The 24,571-nt window shown below is 40.6% G+C and overlaps 1 protein-coding gene across 2 annotated transcripts; it reads left to right on the forward strand.

The window, feature by feature from the left end:
• Positions 1-5,844: 5,844 nt before the first annotated feature.
• On the forward strand, positions 5,845-16,139 carry LOC307003605 (uncharacterized protein). Of its 2 annotated transcripts, none has more exons than XM_079622267.1 (3): positions 5,845-5,957; positions 6,534-6,681; positions 14,468-16,139. In XM_079622267.1, exons 2-3 carry the CDS (start codon positions 6,597-6,599, stop codon positions 15,790-15,792), a joined length of 1,410 nt encoding a protein of 469 aa, XP_079478393.1. In that variant the 5' UTR covers positions 5,845-5,957; positions 6,534-6,596; the 3' UTR covers positions 15,793-16,139. The 2 variants fall into 2 exon arrangements, with proteins under 2 accessions (XP_079478393.1, XP_079478392.1); XM_079622266.1 differs by having other exon boundaries at positions 5,869-6,130.
• The last annotated feature ends 8,432 nt before the right edge of the window (positions 16,140-24,571 follow it).

Consider the following 24,571-nt stretch of genomic DNA (forward strand, 5'->3'; position numbering starts at 1 on the left):
CTCCTATTCTATAAAAACTGTTGTATTCCTTTTAAGGGTGGGATTCTCTGGCCGTGATTAAAGGGTAACTAAACCCTAAAACAACTTTTTTTAGTTAATGATCTGTAACTGTACGTTCACACCGCCGCCGGTGAGAGCGGCAAAATTCGCTCTCGCCGCCCTGCCATCGACGCCGTGAGATTCGGGGACTCTCTGGCGCTCTGACGTAGATTTTAGAATGCGTGATTTTTTAAAAAACTTTATTTAAGGGAGCCGCGAAGCAAATAAGAACTGAACATAAATCAGTATCCTATGTTGTGCATACTGGACACACGTAGGGTATAAGTTAACCTATTAAAATATTTTAAATGTGAAAGTAACAAAACACCAACAATTTCAGACAACTTTTTCCATGCGTCATTCTTTTTATTAATGTCCCTGTATGTAAACAGGGACACGTCGTACAATAACGGGAAACCCGCAACAGAAATAATTAACTTTTCCTCCATTTAGCTTAGGAACTAATGTGGTCGGAACCAAAGTTTACAGGATTGTGTTCTCTGGTATCCTCTCAGGCGGAGGACTTCTACATTCCGATTGGTTGCCGCTGAACCGCGTCATAGCTTATTACCATAAAGTTGATTTGATCTCAACTCTTCTCGCCGTCCAAGACGCGCCGCGCCGCTCTCGCCGGAGCTCGCCGCTGGCTCTCATTAAAAATGAATGGCTTCCGGCCAATTTGACGCTCTCGCCGCGTGCGGTGTGAACGCACAGTAAGAATGGGGCTTCATAAATGCTGTTCATTGATTCAAGTAAATTTTTTGATATTTGGGTGTAAAGTGTTTTAATTTTAAAATATATGGTGTGCCCTCTTCAGGTTAAACGGAATCTCCTGAAGTAAGGGTACCCTGTGACATAGGGGTACCCTGTGATGATACTCTGTCACGCCCTTGGCAGCCGCTGGTATAAAAGCATCTGGTTCCGTCAAAACCAGAGCGAGTCAGGAGTTGGAATTACAAGTTTTGAAAACGACCAGGGTAGCGCATATTAGCATCTAGTTAGCATATCATTTATAGTTATTTATTTTGTGTAGCCTAGGTAGTTAATTTGCATCGTTTTTAGTGTTATTAGTATGGTTGGAAGCATAGTTAGTTAGTACTTTCCACCAGACTTGGAAATTAGGCGCCAGTGTTTACATGCACTTGTGTGCCAAACGCTGCTCTTCTTGCATGGACTCCACAACCACCGGCGCGTTTTGCTGGATATTTTTTTCACATAGCGGCAAAATATGCTTAACGTAGGTCAATAGTAATAATAATCCACTCAGATACTGGACCCATTCTCTCTTGTGCGGCTGCTTCGCTAGCATCGTCGCATGCCGATCGCGATGTGGGAGTTAATGCAGGGGGGCAGTGTTTCGGAAGACACTGAAGCATCCCCGGGCGCCGCCATTGGCTAGCGGACCCCCACCTGCTGTTAGCATTCCATTGACTCCCATTCATTTTGGCGTCACTTTGACAGCGAATAACTTTACATCTGAGGCGTTTAAAGACACCGTTTGTCCATTTTTTATTTCTAAAGAAACACGAAAATGTATAAAAGGCTCCATTACCTTGTATCTTACGTTATGGCCCCGTAGAAGCAGTTTTTGTAAAAATAGGCTAACGATTGCGTCATACCCGCGCGACTCTGTCGCACAAGTCGAAAAATTACCGTATGGACAGGCAGAGAAGCTCGCAAGCAATCGGGAGGACGTGGAGGCATAAAGTCAAGGGAGAAGCCCATAGAGAGTGATAAAGTTGCTCCCGTTGCTAGCTCATGGACAGCTAATACCCACGCTCTCCGTCTCTGCGGGATTCGGAAGGGAATGATTCAGATTTCTCTCGGCACAGCTCCTAGAAGACCTACAGGTTGCTCACGTCACATCTACGTCGTCAAGCTCAGTTTGAGCCTGCACAGTTCGCCTTGCGATCAGGAAGTGAGTGCTTCTAATTGACTTCATTTCTCTCCGTTGAAACCTATGGGGTCGCTGTGTCCAGTTTATATACTGTCTATGAGTTAATGCGATGCGACACCGCAGTTTGAGCTAGTGGCTCGAATTGATATGGTTTTGGCTCTGTGTCCACAGACAATTCCTCCACTTCAGGGGAAGGTGGGGGAGAAAAGTCCTCGACTTTAAATGACAGCTCTGTTGCAAAGCTACTTGCGTCACTCCAGTCACTCTCCATCTTAGCGAGTCTGACATTAGCTGTCAATCACTGCGTCACTGCGGGGCCTCAGGTGCATATTAAAAAAGATTTACATTTTATCAGTTGTTATTGAAACTCATCATTGCCTGGAACACACAGAAGATGGCATTTACCGCAGAGGCGTGTGTGGGTTAGGGCAGGCGGACAGGGTTTTGGGGAAGGGGGGGCTCGGCTGTCCTTACCGACTCTAAGGGGCGGCTCACATTCACCCAATTTGAAAACCCCTGGGTTAAAAGGTGCAAACGATTATCCGTTTCCTCTGCGCAAACTTCGAAAATGCAAACCCGCGAAAACGCAAACGCCACGCACGCTGTTCAGTCCAAAGGTATGCGCGTTTGAATATATATGCCATGTGAACCGGAGTAATACCGACAACGTTTTATCTGTACTGAGGTAAAGGGAAGGTACAGGCGCAGGTCCTTCATCAGATCTGGATACGGCCTGGATCCGGCGTACTGCAGTAAACCTCGGATAAACAGAGAGACTAATATTAGCGTAGACGCCATCCTTCTAATGATGTAACGAGTACATCAGGATTTATGGGAAGTGTTCCCGGTTCCGGCTGACCTAAACTATGCAGCCTAACATTGAATTATAGAAGTCTATAGTGTGTTATGTGAATGCTAGGTCAAAGAGATGTGTTTTTAGTCTAGCTTTGAACTGACAGAGTGTGTCTGCTTCCCGGATAATATTAGGAAGATTGTTCCAAGTTTTGGTGCTAAATAGGAAAAGGATCTACCGCCAGCAGTCGATTTTGATATGCTAGGTATTTTTAACTGGCCGGAATTTTGAGATAGCAATAAACGTGAAGGACTATAATGCGTTAAAGGGTAACTCTTGCCAAATTGCAACCTAGGCTATTTTTGTTAATCTACCCGAGTCAAACATTTGTGTAAAAGCATAATTAGAATGGAAATTTTCGTTTTCAGTTAAATTGCCTTTTGAATGGGAGTGCTAGGGGCGCTACAATGATAGCATCAAAATTGCTATTTTTAAGGAGGCTCGACACAACATGAAACTGTGCTTGAAGTATCACCTGGGGCTCTACACATAAACTCGAGTATTGACAACATAGTTTGTGTACACAAAGTTTACTAAAAAGAAAGGTTTTGTACGTCTCACTTTATCAGTTAGTGTTTCCGGTGGCTGGAATTTTTTCAGTCAAAAGTAGTCGATCTCCGAATGCAACGTAACATGAGGAGAGTAAAGATGGAAAGCTCCTAAAAGCTTGTTTATTATTATTATTTGAATAGATATTGCCATGAGCTAAGTGTCTTAAGTTATCATACTTTTCATTGGAATTACAAGTTCATGACATTTCCTCATATGGACTCAGTTCATTACGTTGCATTGGGAGATCGACTACTTTCCATGTAGTATAATGCTCTTTTCACATAATTAAATGTTCTCTTATCCAACCTGTTATATTTTTTAATTAGGTGAATGAAATTAACATTTGAGTTCTTCTCCGCCAACAGTAAGAAGGCAGAGGACCTGCACCACCACTGATAGATAAAGAGGAGATACACGATATTGGAAGAATAGTAAAAATCCAACAGGGAAAAATAATAACTGTTGCTTTTGTATTTGTAGGAAATAAAGATGACCAAATAAATTGTGAATAATTAGTGTTTATTTAACAGCTGTGGTGGTTACGGCATATATCTCTATCCTTCCATCTGGCATCCTCCCATTCCATATAGTAATCTGGTTCATTTTCGGCAGGTGCATGATGGGAATATGCGTGTCGTCAATGCATCCAACCACACCGGAAATCCTAATTATTCGGTTACTAAATGAAGTTCCGGGTAAATATTTCCCCCTCCGAAAGTCCCTGCTCGCGAGGTAGTACTTTTTCAAAGTTCAGGAACTTTCGGGGGCGGGACTTGTGTGCTGAACATGCTGATTGGTTGTTCACGCCGCATTTTGATTGGATGACTCCACACAGCATTTTATTTTAACCGCCATTTTAAAAAAATCTATTGCGGTTCGTGGTTTCATGCAGTAAGAGTCGTCTGTCTTCAAATAGGGAATTTAATTTTTAAAAATGACCGCTGAACCAATGACGAGGTTCAGGCTTTATTAAGCGCATTAGTGGAAGAGGAAATTTTCTGTGTGTTCGTCCCAGCATCTCACGGTCAATGTCCGCAATAGCTGATAACATATTTTATAACTAGCATTACGAGCTTTCTGAACACGCTTTAGGATCAGTGCTCGTCTCTTTTCTGCCGTTTTGTTAATGACCTCGATAGTAAAGCAATACATCACAAACAACTGCAGCACAGTTTGAATCTCCTCCATACTTATTATAAATGTGGCGCTCAAAACTGATTACTGTCCGTCGCAGACTGGGAGGAGCAGTCGCGCGCAGTTTATAATCTTCCCGGTACTTTAGACCGCGGTCGAAACGCAGAAAGCAACCGGTCTGGCGAAAAAAAAAGCTCCTCCTCTCCATCTCTGCTCATAGCAGAGTAACGGTCTGAGGGGAGTGGTTAAGCGTTTCCAGCCCAAGCCGTCAAACTGACGTCATCAGAAAAGGAACGCCATTCCAGACCGAAACTTTTTAGATTTTTGATTAAAGATTACCACGGCAAACACATTTTTTCTGTGTATTAACTTGCATGGATGAATTGTTCACCACAAGACTAGTAATATGCGCTAACAAAGTAAATAGGGTCAATTTTGATTTCATGTCGATTTTAAAAATCTGAGAAATATTTCATGTTTGATTGGACGGAACCTTTTTGCAATAATGGTTGAAATTGAAGGAATTACATTTATACTTAGCAGCCATATCACCCTGTAGCCCAAGACTGGTTTCCCACTGAAGCTAAGCGGGGCTGAGTCTGGTTAGTACCTGGATGGGAGACCTGAGAAAACCAGGTTGCTGCTGGAAAGAGGTGTTAGTGAGGCCAGCAGGGGGCGCTCACCCTGTGGTCTGTGTGGGTCCTAATGCCACAGTATAGTGACGGGGACACTATACTGCCAAAAGAGCGCCGTCCTTCGGATGAGACGTTAAACCAAGGTCCTGACTCTCTGTGGTCATTAAAAATCCCAGGATGTCTTTCGAAAGAGTAGGGGTGTAACCCCGGCATCCCGGCCAAATTTGCCCAGTGGCCTCTGTCCATCATGGCCTCCTAATCATCCTCCTATATATACAATAATTGGCTTCATCACTGTCTCCTTTCCACCAGTGAGCTGGTGTGTGGTGGGCGTTCTGGCGCAATATGGCTGCCGTCGCATCATCCAGGTAGATGCTGCACATTGGTGGTGGTTGAGGAGATTCCCCCCTTCCATGTAAAGCGCTTTGGGTGTCCAGAAAAGCGCTATATAAATGTAATGAATTATTATTATTTTATTATTACTTGAAACATTTTATTGCTTCTTTTACTCATACTGATTCTTGAAAGATAACTTTTTACACATTTTATATTTATTTTTAGATTTAAATGAACTTTATATGTCCACATTTTTAATATGGGTAAAAACACTGACTGTATGAATTTCGATTCAGACATGTATGAACTCTGCTTTATAAACTCATACACTCTTGTTAACATCTTTGTTTTGTTTCACATATCATATATATATATATATAAAACAGGTAGACAAATATAACATTTCAATGCACTTCTCTGAGACAGCAGCGTGTGAACAGGACTTTTATTTTGGAGTGGTGACATGACGTCATAATGCTGCGCCGCGCTCCTGCATCTGGCTGAAGAAAAGGTTTGTTTTAAGAATAGAAGCTGTTTAAATCGATAAATGCCGTTCAATTTCTTATATTTTTTTCAAGCGATGTTAAATTAGTTTATTTACTATTAATCCTTATTTACTATTAAATAAACTCCCCCTCGCTCCCCTTTTTCGTGATTCAGTTGATCATAAACGCGAATTCACTGGTAAGTAGTGAAGGAGAAACTGAGCTTTTCGACACTCCGAGTCAATTGAATCAAATACTTTGCTAAATGATTCAGTGACTCGAATCGCTTGAATCACGACACACGTGCTGCTCGAACAGTGTAAATGAACGAGAACAATAACAAACTTTTACAAACCAACTGCTAATGTTTTCATGAAAGTGTAATCTGTTAATTGTAATTTATACATTTAATATAAAATACAATTCATTCTTAATTATGAGATGTCTGTGTAGTTATTTTCTTAATTGCAGCTTTAAGTCCACTCTCACTGACTGACTCCTTTACCAGTGAACTGAACTACTGAACTAGAGCTGATTGAGACTCACACAGATTTAGTTTGGGTTTATGTTTCCTTTCTGTTAATTATTCTTATCTTAAACAGGACAAACACACAGGAAAACTCCTGGTGAAGCGACTGAGATTCACGTGACGAACTATTATAAAGATGGCGTTTATTAAAGAGGAGATTGAAGACGTGAGGATTGAAGAAACATTCACAGTCAAACATGAAGATCCTGAGGAACAAACAGGTTGGTTTCATTCTCAAAGCTTAACTCAGTCACTTGATCCTTATTAAAATGTCCAGCTCTACAGAAATAGAGAATATACACAGGGGTGCACATGACTTTTTTAGTCTGGTTTTCAAGGGAGCACCTGGAGCCTCATTTATAACCATTGCGTACGCACAAAACAGGCCCTAAAAGAGGCGTACCTCACTTCCGAATCATAAGTTGTGATTTATAAAAACAAACTTGATGGGAAAATTTGTGCACCTGCGCGCAAACTCTGACCCATGCATAGGCCTACGAATGTTTTGGAGACGGAGCAGTTTGGCGACATCGATGGTGAGCTGGAGTTAAACGTCTTTTTGGTCACTTTTAGACAGAAAAGCAAAAGAAAATTAGACATAGATAATACAAATATAATTTCACTCACCAAGCCTGATCACTTGAAGCAAATATCCATCCAGTGTTGGGCCGTTTCGTGAAACTGACCCATATATAGAGCCTAAATAAATACAGTGCACGTTCACACATTTTAAAGATTGATTTAAACTATGTTTTACTTCTGACATAAATATTTAGATTAAATATGCCATTCTCATTAATGGAGTTAAACACTTAAACTACATGAAATCATTACTGAGAAGTTACAAACAAAAATTATATTCAATGAATAGAAATATTTGTTGTTGATGCAATGCTATTGAACACTTTTCCTCTGGCATGCTGTGTTTCAATGTTTTCACTACAGAGATAATTGCTTATCATGATAATAGCTGATTGTCTGAGAAAATAGTTTTGTGCAAATAATGCACAATGAGGTCTTGCCTATCTGTTTCCATTAGAAATATACACTATTTTATTTATTTATTCAAAAACAAGGCAAGGATAGGCTACTAAATGTTTGTTATTAATGTAATGTGACGGCACATCCGTATTTCATATTTTCCTAATGTCTTGTACCGTTAAACATGTTATCACGTGGATGAATAACCATATGTAAATGATATGCAGATGAGGATATGAGCTCATATATGGTTATTTCGGGGAGGAGACGCATGTGCGCACAATCTTCCGCTGACTGGGATTTATAAAGTGAACTCTGCGCAGGTTCTGGCGTACGCACGATTTTATAAGTCTGAATATTTTTTTTGCGTACGCCATATTTGGCTTTCAGGCGCACGTACACTTAGGCCCTGTTTACACGAGAACGCTCGCGGGTGAAAACGTAAAAATATTTTAGCGGATATGTGCGTTTCGTTTACACGGCGACGGTGTTTTTGGGACTTAAAAACGTAAAAAAATAAATAAACCACCCTCCAGAGTGGAAATCTTAAAAACGCTCCAGTCTGCTAGACAGTGAAGGCGTCGCGTACGCGTTTACGTCACAGGCATGTGCCAGTACAGGAAAATAACAAAACATTATCAAACTAAAATATAGCATTAATTTCATTGACAAAAATAAAATAAAAAAATTCTGTAATTTGAGAGCGACACGCGAAGAGCACCGAGGGTTAAAGCAGCAGCTTTACCGTATTAAACATGAGAAACTGTGTCAGCGTCTCTTTCACTGTCAGTGCTCCACATCGCCACCTAGCCGTCTGGAGTGCACACTACATCCAATCTCACACACTTTTGCGTCACCATATGCACGCAGATTTCCCCCCCCATAACGCTCGTCTAAACGCAGAATAAAAAGTGATAACGCAACGCCACTTTTGCGTTGTCTCTTCAGATCGTTTCCGTGTAAACATAGCCATGTAAACATAGTGTAAGGATCCTACGCACAGTTTTATAAATGAGGCCCCTGTAGATGCTACTTCGTACTCACATTTTACGCAGCACACTTATCCTAAAAGCTGGCGTCATCATTTTCACCCTCATTATCTACTTTTCTCTCCAACATGGTAAATGATGCTGTAGGCCTGCTTCTTTCTCCCTGGTTAACGCCCGTTTCACACATACTCCGTTTGCGGTGCATATTTTTTATTACAGGTTAGAGCGTTCACAATGCTCCGGCGATCCGTTCCAGGAGCGGTGCGTATACAGCAGTGCAGCGATCGTTTCCGCACCGAGTCTATTTCTGCTGTGCTGCACGCACTGAATTAAAGTGACAGCGCATAGTTCGTGGTCAAAATGAACACAAATTGACATAAAAATGTATTAATTTCATCACAAATGCATTTAAAGCAGAGCAATGCATTTTCGGGAATTTCTTCGCTGTATTCTTGCAGGTTTCTCTATAGAGCTCCCCCTACAGCTTCGGAGTCGATATTTGACAACACCGTCGTAAAAACTCGTTGTCGACTCTCAGATACCAGAGGCTAGTAGATCAACGACATCAAAGCAGACGGGACATTCTTTACAACGTCTTCTTGATTCGGGTTCGAACAGCGTGAGGGAGCGCAATAATGACAGCATTTTAGCAGATCTTTTTTTTTTGCCATAAAGCAATTAGTTACATCGCGAGACCTGATATTACGCAATGCTGCCGCTGGCCCAAAGTTGCAAGGGTGGGTTTTCCGCTCACAGGCACCATTTAACCCCCCCAAAAAGTCATATAACTATTCCAATGACTCCGAAGCTGTTCAGTTAAGGTAAATTAAGCTAAAAAAAACCCCTGCATGGTTCACCTTTAAGACGAGACACTACAGGTGAATAGGAAAAAAGATTTCACTTACAGATATGTTAATATCGAACTACAGGGCTCCAGACTAATTTGTTTTACTAGGAGCACTTTTTTACTAGAAGCCGCTTACTGAAAATGTTTAGAAGCAAAGTCATAAAATTTAGAGGCACACCTTAAATCAACCTGCAACGCAGTGATTTTGACTGTACTACTGACAAATGCCTTGGTAATAAATAGACGTAACGTACGAAAATTACAACGTGCAGTTTTATATTATTAAGTTCACAGGCACAGGGCTCCACTAACATTTGAGGACACCGCACCGGTGCCACCAAGTTCTACAAAAAGTATTCTAGAGAAGAGAGTAAAGTTCTACAGGAAGTAAAACATTCATAATGTCTCAATATTAATTCTAAAGCAAAACGAGTGGAAAAAAGTGTAGTAATTAGGGAGTGGGAATTGCCAATAAGCGCTCCTCTGCAGCCACCTACGGGTCCCAGTGGTAATTGAATGTCTTTTTTATTTTTTAATAAGTGTGCGTTTTCTTGAAACTTTTAGTTTTATAAATGGGCCTCTGAAGATTGAACAAATAATGTGTTGGTCATCACATTAAAAATAACATTTAAATTAGGGCTGAACGATTTTGGAAAATAATCAAATTGCGATTATTTTTACCAATATATGAGTTTATCTGAGACTCAAGTTCACGCGCTGGTGCCTCCATGTCATGATGATTATATTGCATGCTATATTTACTTATTTCTTATTTATTACATTCAGGCAATTGGTTGATAAAACATTGATTAAAATTAAGATATAATTAATACAAAACAAAATTCACTTTAAAGAACGGCTTTCTAATCAACATAGATGAAATACATTTATTTATTTATTTTATTTAAACATAGATATGAAACTAAATCGTTTTCTTTAATGACTAGGATACAACATGTAACTACTAACTTTCAGATAGGCGATTAAGAATTGGCTTACCTGTACAATTACACCCGGTAGGTCTGCTGTCATCCTTGACAGTCCATTTTGGAGTGCGAGCGTCCTTGACATCAGGGTCTCCAGGGTTGGTAGAAGACTACCATAGTAACCGTTATTGCAAGATATCCAGTATTCCTTTAGGAATAGATATTCGCGCTCTGTTGGGCCTCTGATGTCCAGTCTAGTACAATCTTGTCACTGATATGGGACAAGGCATCGTGGAAGGAATTCCACCTTGTGGATGTAGGCACGATAATTTTTTCCCCACAGATTTCATCGACAACCTCAGAGGCCATGTTAGAACGGCTTGCCTTTGTCCAAAGAGCAGCACACTTCGCCGTTGCACTCCTGTACACAGATTTTGAGTCAGTTTTGTTGGATGACAGCCATTTGTCGATGCCATTGCACGAGATCAAATTGAGCGTATGCGAAGCGCACCTAAAATGCGGGGGAAGAGAAAACTGCCCTTCTGTGGTCCCAAGCAACTCTTCCACATCTGTGAAAACTACACCTTGCTCAACTTGCTCTTCATCCTCCTCCTTGTCAGGCTCAGGGGGTGCATACATCTTAAAAGCTTTAACAAAATTCGACCCGTTGTCTAACGGTGGCGGTGATCCTATGTGAAAGGCCAAACGCTGAGTGAATCTGTTCCATTTCAAAGCCTATAACATCATATGTATGCCTGCCCTTTATTCTTTTGCATGCGATGGCAGCTTTCTCACGATTCTAGTTGCGTGGATTGATCCAGTGCACAGTGATTCCCCAAAAGCTTTGGTTATGGCTACTCCATATATCCCCAGTGGTTGACACATACTGCAAACTCTCGCATGTTTTCTTTAATGCTATCTCCATTTTTAGATAACATTCGTCCAGATAGCCCGTGAAAGTTCTACGATCTGACCATGGGCGCCTGTCTCCTCCTGTTATAGGTATTTTGCTAAGTATCTCTCTGAAAGTGGGAGATTCGACAGTACTGATGGGCAACATTTCATCAACGATGAACGAAGCGACAAGTTTGTCCAACTCTTGTTTAGTTACCTCCTGGTGGTGAAAATGAAGTTTTAGCTGCTCATTTGGGGTTGGACTCCACATATCATCATTTCCCCGCCGGGGATCTTGAGCAACAAGCTTCATGTTAGCATGTTTTCCTTTCAAATGCTTGGTGAGGTTGGCAGTTGAGTTAACGGCAGTGGACAAAAGTTTCTCGCCAGGACACAGGGTACACCTTACACTCACATTCCTCCCCTTAGTTTCAACGAGTTTGAAGTAGTGGGAATACCTCCATCCCTCAAAAGTTAGCGTCGGCTGCTTCTCGCTTGCCATGATTGCTTTGACTGCTACCTCTATAACGTACCGTGTGGTAGAGGTCTTCACGGGTCCAAAAATTCTTACCCGAACCGGAAGGGACCCGTAATTTGCTACACCGAACCGACCCGGACCCGACTATTATTTCAAAAGCTGGACCCGGACCCGTGCAGACCCGATAAATGCCTAACAAGACCCTACCTGGACCCGTCGATTATTTTTGTAAGCTGGACCCGAAACTGCCGGGAAGGCACAGACCCGACTGGACCCGATTGTCACATTTTCCACCTTAAACTGCTATACCAGGTCAATAAACCTGTTGCGAAAAATTACAACTTTTTGTCTTACCTAATTTAAGGAGCCGTAGCAGCGTAGTAGTCTCTCCATCCTTTCCTTGTAACGTTACGTTACCTGACTGGCTGTGATGCATTACAATCCTTCGGCTCCGACAAGAAAGTTATCCATGTTATTCCTCTCGTTATTCCACCAAGTCCAAGCTTAATCCTTGTTATTTCAGCTTCAAAAGTCCACATGATGTCACGGACTCACGGTGACGGATGACAAATTAAACGAGTTAGCTGCTAACTCGCACAATAACTTTTGGCTGTTTGCCTTTTTGAACTATAATAACGATTGCTCGTTCAGTGCCATGGCCGCTGCGCTGACGTTATTTATCATCTCCGTGCTCTCTGCTCTGCATCATCGAGTCTGAATCTGACCACTAAAACTTTAAGATTGAACAAAACGATTAATTGACATTGTAAAATCTAAAGCGCGGTTTGGCTGTCCCTCACTGAAGCTCTGCCTCTGGTAACTGGTTGCCATAGAAACATGACACGCGCTTGACTGCAAATGCGCGCTAGCTGGATGGATCAACCTAAAATATGCTTTTTAACGCAATTTATTTTGAGTGTCAAAGTAAACATTCATGTGACAGTTCACCTCAGATTATGTTACTGATTTAAAATATATTAAATATGAGTGTGACAAGACGCATTTTTGAGATTTGATGACTCGCACGGGTATTACATACAATGTTAAACAGACCCGGGACCCGAAGTAATAGATTCGACCCGACCCGGACCCGGCTGATCATTTAAAATATAGACCCGAACCCGTACGGGTCCCGGGTCAACGGGTCAACGGGTTCACCTGAAGACCTCTACCATGTGGAGCTTGTGACTATTGCGCAAGCGCGCAGAAGGCAGTGTCGCTGTCAAATCTAACCATGGGAAAAGTAACGTTGCGCCGAATTGAAAAATGAACTACGTTTCATTACCAAATTTTCAGTAGTAGCGCGTTACACTACTTTTTACCCGAAAAAGTAGTTACGTTACTGTAACGCGTTACTTTGTAACGTGTTACACACAACACTGTTTATAACAGAGAACTCTGCGTCAAATCTGAATGCTCACTAGGCCACGCTAACGCTAATTTTGGTCACACCGGTAGGAAAAATACGACCATTTAGATCCCTGAACTAAAATTATATATTTAATTTTATAAAATGGTTAGTTCCAATCATGGATTCTGATTGGTCAATGGCTGTGTTTTATTCACGATAAAACACGGCGATAACCACTTCACCCAACGGTTCTGTGTATCACTACACAACACCCAAAGCAACCACTTTTAGCATCGTAAACATATGTTTGATCTCATTTTGTTCATTGAAGCTTGTAGAGTAGAGTATTGTGAGAGATTGAGTAAGCGAGTGTACTTGTATTCACAGTAGATGTAGCATTTTCCTTCAGGCCAGTCCTATATTCATAATAAATAATCAGTTTGAATGCCCGCTGCCATATCTTTTCCTTTTAACAGTTAAGGGGTTTTCCGGTGCCCTAGTCATTTGTCAATTACGTTGTGTCACGACTTTCAGAAACGAACCCAAGTGCAGACAGTAATAAATAATCACAGTTTATTAAGGAACAGAAAACAGGGGAAAACAAAACCCACGAGGGGGCAAATAACACAGGTGGGGGAAACTAGACTAACTAAGGCTGTAACTAGACTGCAAACTAGACAATAAATAAACCGCTAATACAAGATTAAACTTCACTGGACAAAACATTCGACAAGATACTTCACAGGTAGGATACAACACGAACCAGCACAGGACGGCAAACACAAGGGGATTAAATAGGGGAGAAACTGATAAGGACAACAGGTGACACTGATCAAGCAATAATGACAAACAAGGAGAACAAGGGGACGGGGTAAGGAGAGGAGACAACACGACACGTTTAGACAACAGCCTAAAGAGAGGCCATGTGCTCGAACACAAAACATGGGTCTGTCATGATCCTGCCTCAAGACTAGAGGAAAACAAGGACAAGATGGCAGAATCATGACACGTTGCTTCTCCGTGATCACAACTTTTAGTCCTTTCAATATAAAAGTCTTCTCTACTGACAGACTTACTCATAAAGATTGTTTTTGCCGCCATCTTATGGTGAAATAATGTATGTAACTTTTGTTGCAGTTACAGTAAGGGACTATTTTTTCCAGCGGAAGAAAGGCTTTTAGTGATTTTACTTCATGGAAGTTGCATAGATGCATATTTTTTGGCTTTAATATTTGTATTGTGTGGTAACCATTTTATAAAAGCAATAAGGTACTTGAGGCTAGTGTTGTATCTTGAATGAGTCACGGCTGAAGGGGTTGCAGGCACACAGCCTCTCGTACCTTATGGCTTACTTAACTTTCCAAATCCAGATTATTCTGACCCAGATTAAACGTAAAATTTTACATTTCGGCCTTGACGGCCCTGGGAATAAGATCTAGTTGTATGTTGGTTTTGACGCTTTACATGTGTAAATGTTTTGTTGTCTGTTGCTTTGTGCCATTAAACTGGTGTTAATTTGCATTTTTCTCTTTTCGCCTTAGACCTGATGGTGCTGAAAAAGGAGAGTGAAGTATTGAATGAAATGGAAGAGAAAGATGAGAGTCATGATTTCATAACAGGAGAAAAAACTTTTAGCTGCTCACAGACTAAAAAGACTTGCTCACGAAAAAGGGCTAAAAAGACAGAAACTAGAAGTAAATTCTCCTGCCAACAGTGTGGAAAGTGTTTCAACCAACATGAAAATCTTCAAGTCCACATAAGAACTCACACTAGAGAGAAGCTATACACCTGCCAACAGTGTGAAAGGAGTTTCAGTTGTAAAGGAAACCTTAAAGTCCACATGATAACTCACACTGGAGAAAAACCTTACAAATGCCAACAGTGTGGAAACAGATTCACTCTAAAAGGAAGTCTTAAAAAGCACATAATAATTCACACTGGAGAGAAGCCTTACACCTGCCAACAGTGTGAAATAAGTTTTAATCTAAAAGCAAGCCTTGACAGGCACATGAGAACTCACACTGGAGAGAAGCCTTACACCTGCCAACAGTGTGGAAAGAGTTTCAGTCAAATTGGACACCTTAAGATTCATGTGAGCGTTCACACTGGAGAGAAGCCTTTCACCTGCCAACAGTGTGGGAGAAGTTTTAATCTAAAAGCAAGCCTTGACAGGCACATGAGAATTCACACTGGAGAGAAGCCTTACACCTGCCAACAGTGTGGAAAGAGTTTCAGTCAAATTGGACACCTTAAGGTTCATGTGAGCGTTCACGCTGGAGAGATGCCTTTCACCTGCCAACAGTGTGGGAGAAGTTTTAATCGAAAAGCAAGCCTTAACAGGCACATGAGAATTCACACTGAAGAGAGCTTTTTCACCTGCCAACAGTGTGGAATAAGTTTCACTCAAAAAGGAAACTTTAACAGACACATTAGAATTCACACTAGAGAGAAGCCTTACACATGCCAACAGTGTGGAAAGAGTTTTGATCAACATGAAAACCTTAAAGTCCACATGAGATTTCACTCTGGAGAGAATCCCTACGTGTGCACTCTGTGTGGAAAGAGTTTCACTCAAAAACGACACTTTAAAGTCCACTTTAGACTTCACACTGGAGAGCAACCCTATACATGCCCCCAGTGTGGAAAGAGTTTGAATTCAAGACAACACCTTGAAGACCACATTATAATTCACACTGGAGAAAAGCCTTTCACTTGCCAACAGTGTGGAATGAGTTTCAACCGAAAAGGAAGCCTTAACAGGCACATGATAGTTCACACTGGAGAGAAGCCGTTTACATGTGGTGACTGTGGAAAAAGCTTTAGGTATAAAATAGCCCTTAAGTACCACATGACTATTCATGTTTGACAGAATTGTTTTTGTATGTCATCAGTGTGGAATGAGTTTCATAGACAGGAAACTCCTTATGTTTGAGAGACTGTATATTGTGCTGATTATTGTTATTGTACCAAATCACCTTAGAGGGCCGAATTCCCAATTAATGTCAATTAATGACTACGAGTGGAGTAAAGAAGCCAGAGTTAATAATTAGAATCGATGATTGATTGTAAAATTTAAACTAGGTCATTCTTCATTTGACTATGTTAACAGAAGTATAAATCTGTATCAAATAAAAGCCTTTGTCCTGTAACACTGAGCCCAAAATAATTTCCGCCCTTAAATAAATAATAAATATATTTCTGTCTTTTACGGTGATCAGAATCCACATCGGATCACAAATGGAAGTTATTTCAAACACTCGCTGCTGTCTGAAAGTGAGTTTTGAGTTAAAATGATTTTAAATGTCTTTAATGCTGATGTTAACTGGTAGCTATAAATGAAATGATCCGTGGTGCTGACCCTCTCCAGACTCGGACAAACTCTGCCTTTGTTCATGACTGCTCCTCAAGCTTGAGCTGGCCCGCTGTGGACCAGGGTGTTCGGCGAGCCAAAAAATGGACTTGTCTTTTATAAGTCCATCAAACAACTGTGGTGAGTAGGATCAGTCAACAAACCCGGTGATTCATGTCATCACTGTTATTGTCATTTGCATTGCCTGCTACATGTATAGTATAGCCTTCTCTGTCAGCAGTGAGGGCTACACGTGATAAATGCAGGGAGATAGTCAGGTTGACGGAGAAGACTTCAGAGCTAAAGACATGCATCCAAACTTAAATGGTAAGAATGCGAGGGCTTTAGATACGAGCAGCTGTACATTGTTCAGTTTCCGACTGTAGAGCCCGTGCAGCAGGGCAACTGGGTGATAGTGAGATGGCATGGTCGTGGAACAAAACACAGCTGTTCTATTCCGACTAGTTTGTACATCAATCAGATCCCCACTCAGTGACGAACCCACAGAGAATCCTGTTGAAAGTGCCAAAGTGATTAGTGATTCTATTACACAGAACGTAAAAATAGAGACACCAGCCACCATAGTCACATGTTTGCCGGGAGCCAGAGCGCCTGCCATCAAAGCAAATTTAAAAGTACTGGCTAATGTTAATCGTAAATTCTCTAAGATTGTTATTCATGTCGACACTAATAATTTTCGACTTCGCCAGTCGGAGATCACTAAAATTAACATTAAAGAGGTGTGTGAACTCGCAAGTAAGATATCAGACACTATTATTTGCTCTGGCCCCTCTCTGTTCGCCGGAGTGATGAGATATTTAGAAGACTGTCCTCACTTAATGACTGGCTGTCTAAGTGGTGTCCACTAAATAATATAGGGTTCATAGACAATTGGAAAAGTTTTTGGGGCAAACCTGACCTGTTGAAAAGAGATGGCGTTCATCCCTCCTGGGCATAAAGTGATAAAGTTGAACCTTGACTAACTGGGGCCCAGGTCAGGAAGCAGACAGACTGGCTGTCTCATGTCACAGAAGTCAGATAAATCCCATCACATAGTCTCTAAAAAAAAAGAAAAAAAAGAGTGAGTCTCTGTGTATGTTTCCCGAATTAGGAAATACAAAAAACTCCCAACCCCATTTAAGGGAAGACATGTAATTGATATTCAACAAATAAAAAACATGTAATACAAGTTAACAAATGATAAAGCTTGGGTTGCTTAATATAAGCACTTGTTGTAAATTATATGATTACAGATCATAACCATTGATGTGCTGTGTTTGACAGAAACTTGGCTAAAACCAGATGATTACATTACTTTAAATGAGTGAATTTAAGTGTTTGTGCTTAATGTAACAACATAGTGTAAATGATAAATCACGTTTGAGATTTGTGCTGACTACTATATACAGGCCACCAGGGCACCATACAGACTTTATCAAAGAATTTGCTGATTTTCTATCAGAGTTAGTACTGGCTGCAGATAAAGTCATAATTGCTGGTGATTTTAATATCCATGTAGATAATGAAAAAGATGCATTTTGATTGGAATTTAGAGACATTTTAAACTCTATTGGAGTTAGACGACACGTGTCAGGACCGACTCACTGTCATAATCATACTTTATGAATCAATGAATGCCGCAGCAGAGCGATGGCGTCTCAGATCATTATCTAGTCTCGTGTAAATTTAATTTAGCCAAGGCTGCGAAACTGACTCCCTGTTACAAATACGGTAGAACTATCACTTCTACCACTAAAGATTGCTATTCCTGAACAGTTTAATCTGAGAGTATTGCATCAGACAGTGCATTGAGACGGCAAACATTTTTTTCCAAAGATTTCAAACAAACTTCTTACACGTTGTCATTTTGGGGTATTGTTTGTAGAATTTGGAGGAAATTAATTAAATTTGATTCATTTTGGAATGAAGCTGTAACAACAACAAAAATGACCTACTGATAACCTACTACTTCCAGCGAGATTCTGAAGTGTGTATACGATGGACACTTTACCATCCCATGATGCCACGGGAGAGAGAAGTTGTCGTTATATTTGAAAAATGGCAGAAAACGGAGACGTGGCTGTTTTCAAGTTTTAGTACTTACAAGACACTTTTTGTTTCTTTGTGGTTAAATTGTATTTGTTTAACTTCATATAAGTAAACGATTGACTTGTTAAAAGTTTAAATTATGTAAATGTAGGGTCCTTTTCCAGGCAATTCAGAAAAAATATAGTTTTATTATTATTGCGGAATAGACCGAGCTAATGTAAATCAGCTAGCTAACACTGTTTTCTTTCAACAAAGACGTTCGTTGTTAGCAGTTTAATGAGATTGTTTCTTCAGTAAATTAAAAAGATTTTATTTCTCCTTTACCAGTGTTGATATTCTGAAATATGTGTTGGCTACATAGCAAGCTAACTCACTGTTAACAATTTGTTTCAAATGAACAAGTGTACCTCAGCTTGTCAATGTAACATTAATAGATTGACCATGGTTCATCACTATTGTTAAATTGATTTAGCAGGGACTGAGGAACACACCCGTGTTTTAATTGAGTGGAGAGTGGCTAATGAAGCCCTTTTCACTGGGAAAAGAAATGCTGCAATAAAGGGTTTCGAGTAAGTATACAAGACAAATGTAATATGTAATTTTATTCAAGTGGTGCAGATTCAATGGTAAGTTACAGTAGTTGATGTAAACATTTCTAGTCAAGCTCTTACTGCATTCCTTTTATGCTTGATTTCTGTGCATTTATTGCAGAGTTTTTATCACAGAGCAGAGGCTGGAGGGCAAAATGTCTGCTGTTCAGATTTAAAAAAAAATGAGAAATCCTTACACAAAAATACAATGTAAGATTTTATTTTATTGTAGTTGATCCCAAAATGAGAATTCTGTCATGATTTAATCATGCTCATGTTTGGCCCTGTAATGCAATAATTTAATGAATCATATGTTTTTACAATACAATTGACTGTCTTGCTATTTTGTTTTCAAATATTTGTAGGATCTGAAATGTCCACAGACTGGGGTGAGCACTGAGGATGGAGAGGTAACAGCAACATCCGGGCCGGATGAGGCAATAAGGGTGGGTGGTGTGATGGAAGGTCTGCCCCCTATTGCCTCATCCGGCCCGGATGTTGCTGTTGCCTCTCCATCCTCAGTGAGGTCAGAGCGTGAAAGAGTAGGGAGGAAAAGAAAAGACGTTGAGGAGATGATCTGAGAGATGGAGGAGAGGGAAGCTGAAAGAGATACCATTGAAAGGGAGGAGAGGCGACAGAGAAAGATGGAGGAAAAGGAGGGAAGAAAAGAAAGAGAGCGACGGGAGCTTGAGAAGAGACTAGAACAGGAGACCAGAGAAAGAAATGAAAAGAGAGAGAGAGAAAGGGAGACAAAAGAGAGAGGAAAGATTCCTTCAGCTACTAGAAATCATTCAAAAAAAGTATATATATATATATTAATAAAGAAATCAAATGATACACACTCTCTTTTCATTTATTTGTTAGTAAGTTCACGGTGTCATGCTGTTTTAGCAAGTTTTATTACAAAACACTTAAAGGATAATTCCGGTATTTAACACCTTGAGTCTATATTGTAGTTTGTTTTGGATGAACAAGAGTGGTGGACAACATTTTTTTGACAATGGTTCCTCTCTCAAGTTTTTGACTATAAAAGAATTGGCCATGGACCCATTTAACATTGGAGTCAATGGGCATATCTGAAAATGTCATTAAAACAGCCTTTAACATTAGTTTTCAAAACTGTGCAACTCACCGAGTGATTAGTGATGTTAGTTGATGTTCCAGAAACAAAAAGTGTTGCGAAATACAGTTTCTGTCGTGTTTTATTCGTCATTTTGTAAAATCCCATTGAATTCTGTTGAAGGACTGAGTGCTCGTTAATATAAATGCGCTAACGGAAACGGAAAGGGGGCTGTTTACATTTGGTCGATGTAGTCTTTTTGCTCGCTTCCGTTTCTCATATGGCTAGCGAGCAGAACAACTGTGCTCCGGGAGAGTAAGCGAAATAAACAAACAAAACCTTGAAAATATTGAAAGACGTGACCACTGACCAGTGCGATATGAAGTTGAACTCGACTGTGACCGTGAGTGTCCCGCGAGACATAAACATCGGTTATCGCCATCAAGTGGTCGGGAGTGTGCTAACGATTCAGATTCAAATATTGAGCGGAAGTTACACGGTTGTGAAGTGTCTGAAAAAATAGTTCCACTATAGCAAAATAAACGGATTGGAATCATATATTGCGACGATATATTGTTTATAATCATCAACGAACACCACTAACCACTCGGTGAGTTTAACAGTTTTGTAAACTAACATTATTGGCTGTTTTAAAGGGCACCTATTATGACATTTAAAATGTTCCTAATGTTGTTTAGGGAGTCCCCAACAACAGTTTTACATGCATGCAATGACAAAAAACACTTTTGTTGTCGTATAATATGCATTTATTTTTACCTGATTTGCTCACCGACTCCCAAATGATTCGTTCAACGACTCGTTTTTCAAACCCCTCCTTTGCGTGACGCTAACGCGTTGATTGGTCAGATGACCCAGCAGTGTTTCCAGAGATAATACTTATTGTTTAACATGGAGTACAATGATGCTTTTATCAATTAAATTGTGTTATAATAATGATTATAGTCCACTGCTTTATAGTTTGTAGTAAAAAACGAAAAATAAGATAAATAATTTAATGTTATGTTAGCGAGCATAGCCCAGAGTTCATATTGTAAAAGCACAATCAGTCTTTGTTTGCGTTAGCCCGATGCATAAACATAACGTTTTTAGAAAAAAAAAAATGCAGATTTACGTTACTACGAGGTATTATTCTATTCTTTACGACAACTCCGAAAACAACGACAAACACTTCACATATCTCAATACAATTGCCATTGAAGACCTAGAAGATAAACGGTGCTTACACAACAAACAAAATAATTATTAAGCATGCTACATAAAACATAAAAGCAACAATTATTAATAACACTTACAGGTTGTGATACGGAGGAGGAAGCTGATGCAAATACACTTGGAACTGAACCTTCCATCAATATTAGCCGGCTCGCGAATCCAAGCTTGATTGTATTTAAGTTAGTAAAGCAATCGTCTTCAAAATGGCACGAACAAAGCACAAGCTCGGACTATACTTCTGTGGTATAGTGAATTGTAGCCACTTAGTCTTCAAATGCTCCTCTTTGGGCAGATGAAAAAAGTTGGCTTTTGAGTCGCACTTCAGAACACAGCGTCTCGTCGCCATGATGTTTTCAAGTTTTCCCTGCTGGCCTTGGAGCGCAATAAGTGGGCGTATTGTATTCAAATAACTTGACAAGTTGACGTCATCTAGTCAGAGAAAAAGCTTCGGTCTTCTAACGATTCATAAAAATGACTCAGAGTCGACTCTTACTTTTGAAAGACAATAACTTTATATACGGTGCACTTTCATATTTCAAACTTTGCAAGATGTTTTTGTTCACTTAGATCTATGTTACACACTACATGAAAGGTACATTTCAAAATTCCATAATAGGTGCCCTTTAATGACATTTTCGGACATGCCCATTGACTCCAATGTTAAATGGGTCCATGGCCAATTCTATTATAGTCAAAAACTCGAGAGAGGAACCATTGTCAAAAAAATGTTGTCCACCACTCTTGTTCATCCAAAACAAACTACAATATAGACTCAAGGTGTTAAATACCAGAATTATCCTTTAACTCCCAGGGATTTACAGTAGCTAGATTGTCAGTTGTAAAGTGTTTAATATGTGGCATTGAATGATTAATATTTTTTAAGTGTTTGGTGTGCCCTTATTTTGTAGCAGATATACCAGAAGTTTTTTTTAAACAAGCATATTGCAGGTATATCTGAACATTATGTTGTCTCTATATGAGTGCCGCACTGTAGAGAAATACCCACACACTCCAGACACTTTTAAAATGTATTTGCTTTATTTTTGTGTATTTAACCTTTAAGTGGATACAGAATACAAAGCTTAAAACACAATCAAATAACTTTGGCATAAAGTAGAGTTTAAAGCACCACCAAAAGGAAAAGTATTTTTGTTTTAATTATATAGTGTCATCATGAGGAAAGAAAATTAACTTCAGCAGCTTCAGTAACTCACAGGTTTCAAAAAGATCTAAAGGGACTTCGATACTAGCAATCTCATTTGTTGGGAATCACTTTAAAATAATTAAATATATGTTTCTTTCAAAACGTGTACAAGATGAGGACTTCACACCTTGGGTATTTTTTGGATTTCCACATAATTTGTAAAACATTAAGCTCAAATAAGTGATGTGTAGCTAGAATTTCAAAGATTTGGTGTACACATTCACACACAGCCTAAGGCAGTGTGCCAGTGGTTGGTGGGTGTCACCTCTAGGGGTCACTGTAGCTGCGGGATCCCCTGTCGATTATCCTGGGTCTGCAATATCCCCAGTTACCATGTGCAGGAGGACTGACAGGAGTCTTGGTGATGGAGAGGCTTTGTCCAGCGGCAGTGAGCTGTAAGCAAGAGGGGGGCACACAGACCTAACTATTTACATAACTAATATAGACAAGCTGGAACAATGTCAATCTGAGAGCAAGAACTGATGGAACAATGTCAATCTGAGAACAAGACAAGCTGGAACAATGTCAATCTGAGAACAAGAACTGATGGAACAATGTCAATCTGAGAGCAAGAACTGATGGAACAATGTCAATCTGAGAACAAGACAAGCTGGAACAATGTCAATCTGAGAACAAGAACTGATGGAACAATGTCAATCTGAGAACAAGAACTGATGGAACAATGTCAATCTGAGAACAAGAACTGATTTTTAGTGTCTTAACCTGTGTTACGTGTCCTACAGGTAATCGTGCTCATGAAGAGCAGGCACACAGATGCCTGGTGCAGACACCGCTGCAGTGAGATTGTCCCGCACGTGATCTCCTGCGCTGGCTTCTGTGTTGCGGGGTTCAGGTGCGCCATCGTCATCCTCTGCAACTTCTGGATCAACAATGTCCCCATTGAGAAGACCGAGGTTGTGGAGCACCGTGCAGCACGCAACAACATCTGGCACAAAAGCAGGGCTGACTTCCAGGGCCTTGAAAAAAATGGAGTGCCAGCGTGTCTTCAGCATCCCGAAGGCCCTCTTGACGATGTCCTGTGCACAAGAATGCTCCTGTTGTAGCGAGCCTGTACAGCATTCTGCACAGGCTCTCTGTGTGGGGTCATGAGGCAGATGGGCGCACTCAGGCAAGGATACCCACCATCTCCAAGGATGCACTTTCCTGCGGGTGGAAACAGGCGGCCAGTGTACACAGGGCTGTTCTTCAGCACCCTGGCATCGTGCACCGACCCAGGATACCCGACAAAAATGTCAATGAACTTCCCCTTGTGGTCAGTGATGGCCTGCAGCTGGACAGAATTAAACAGCTTCCGGTTGAAGTAGCACTGGCCGTCACTTGCTGGTGGTTTGATGCGGATGTGACAGCCATCTATTGCACCAGCTACAACACTGAAAGCTGGAGACCCTGCCAGCCTGGCAAAACCTGCTCCCACTGCCTCCAGGTCATCTGCGCTGGGGAAAGCGATGAGCTGCCTTACAATACCGATGACCGCCTTGCTCATTCTGTGCACAATGTCGTGCACAGTGGACTTTGGGATGTCAAAGGCGAGTGACACTACCCGGTATGATGCTGCATGGGCCAGCCAGTAGAGGAACACCAGCACCTCGACATCCTTTTCCCACCCATGGTCGCAATCGGGCTTCACTGCAGCAATCAGGGACCGGATGGACCGCCGTGAGAGTCGGAGGTCGGGGCGGAGGTCACCATCTTCAAAATACAGCCGAAGAATTGGCACAGCAGCATTCAGGTGGCAGTAGGTCGTAGAACACACAATCTGTAAATGTGTATATAGTTTTATTTTCAGAATACAATTTGAATCAACAAGACACTTGTTTCCTGTGTTGGCTTATTTATAAATATAATACGTATGTATGTATTTATATGTATATGATCCATTTCTTATGTATGATCATTGATGTTCATGTATAAGACTTCAGATGTAAAAGCCTCTGAATGTGGTCTGAAATTTTCTTCTAAAATTATTTTTTATCAAGCTTGTATATTTATGTTCAGTTATTTCACTGTAATGGCAATGAAAAGGACCTATTGCCATTAAAATCAAATTACTGAACCTAGACATACGAGCTTGAAAAAAATCATTTTAGAATAAAATTTCAGACCACATTCAGAGGCTTTTACATCTGAAGTCTTCATACT

Source organism: Phoxinus phoxinus, assembly GCF_949152265.1.
Source record: "Phoxinus phoxinus genome assembly, chromosome: 9".
Lineage (NCBI taxonomy): Eukaryota > Metazoa > Chordata > Actinopteri > Cypriniformes > Leuciscidae > Phoxinus > Phoxinus phoxinus.

What these genes read in the sequence shown, in the direction of transcription:
- LOC307003605 (XM_079622267.1), top strand. Translation starts at nt 6,597, where the DNA reads ATGGCGTTTATTAAAGAGGAGATTGAAGACGTGAGGATTGAAGAAACA. An exon ending in AGATCCTGAGGAACAAACAG is followed by an intron (nt 6,682 to 14,467) that starts GTTGGTTTCATT and finishes TTTTCGCCTTAG; the next exon opens with ACCTGATGGTGCTGAAAAAG.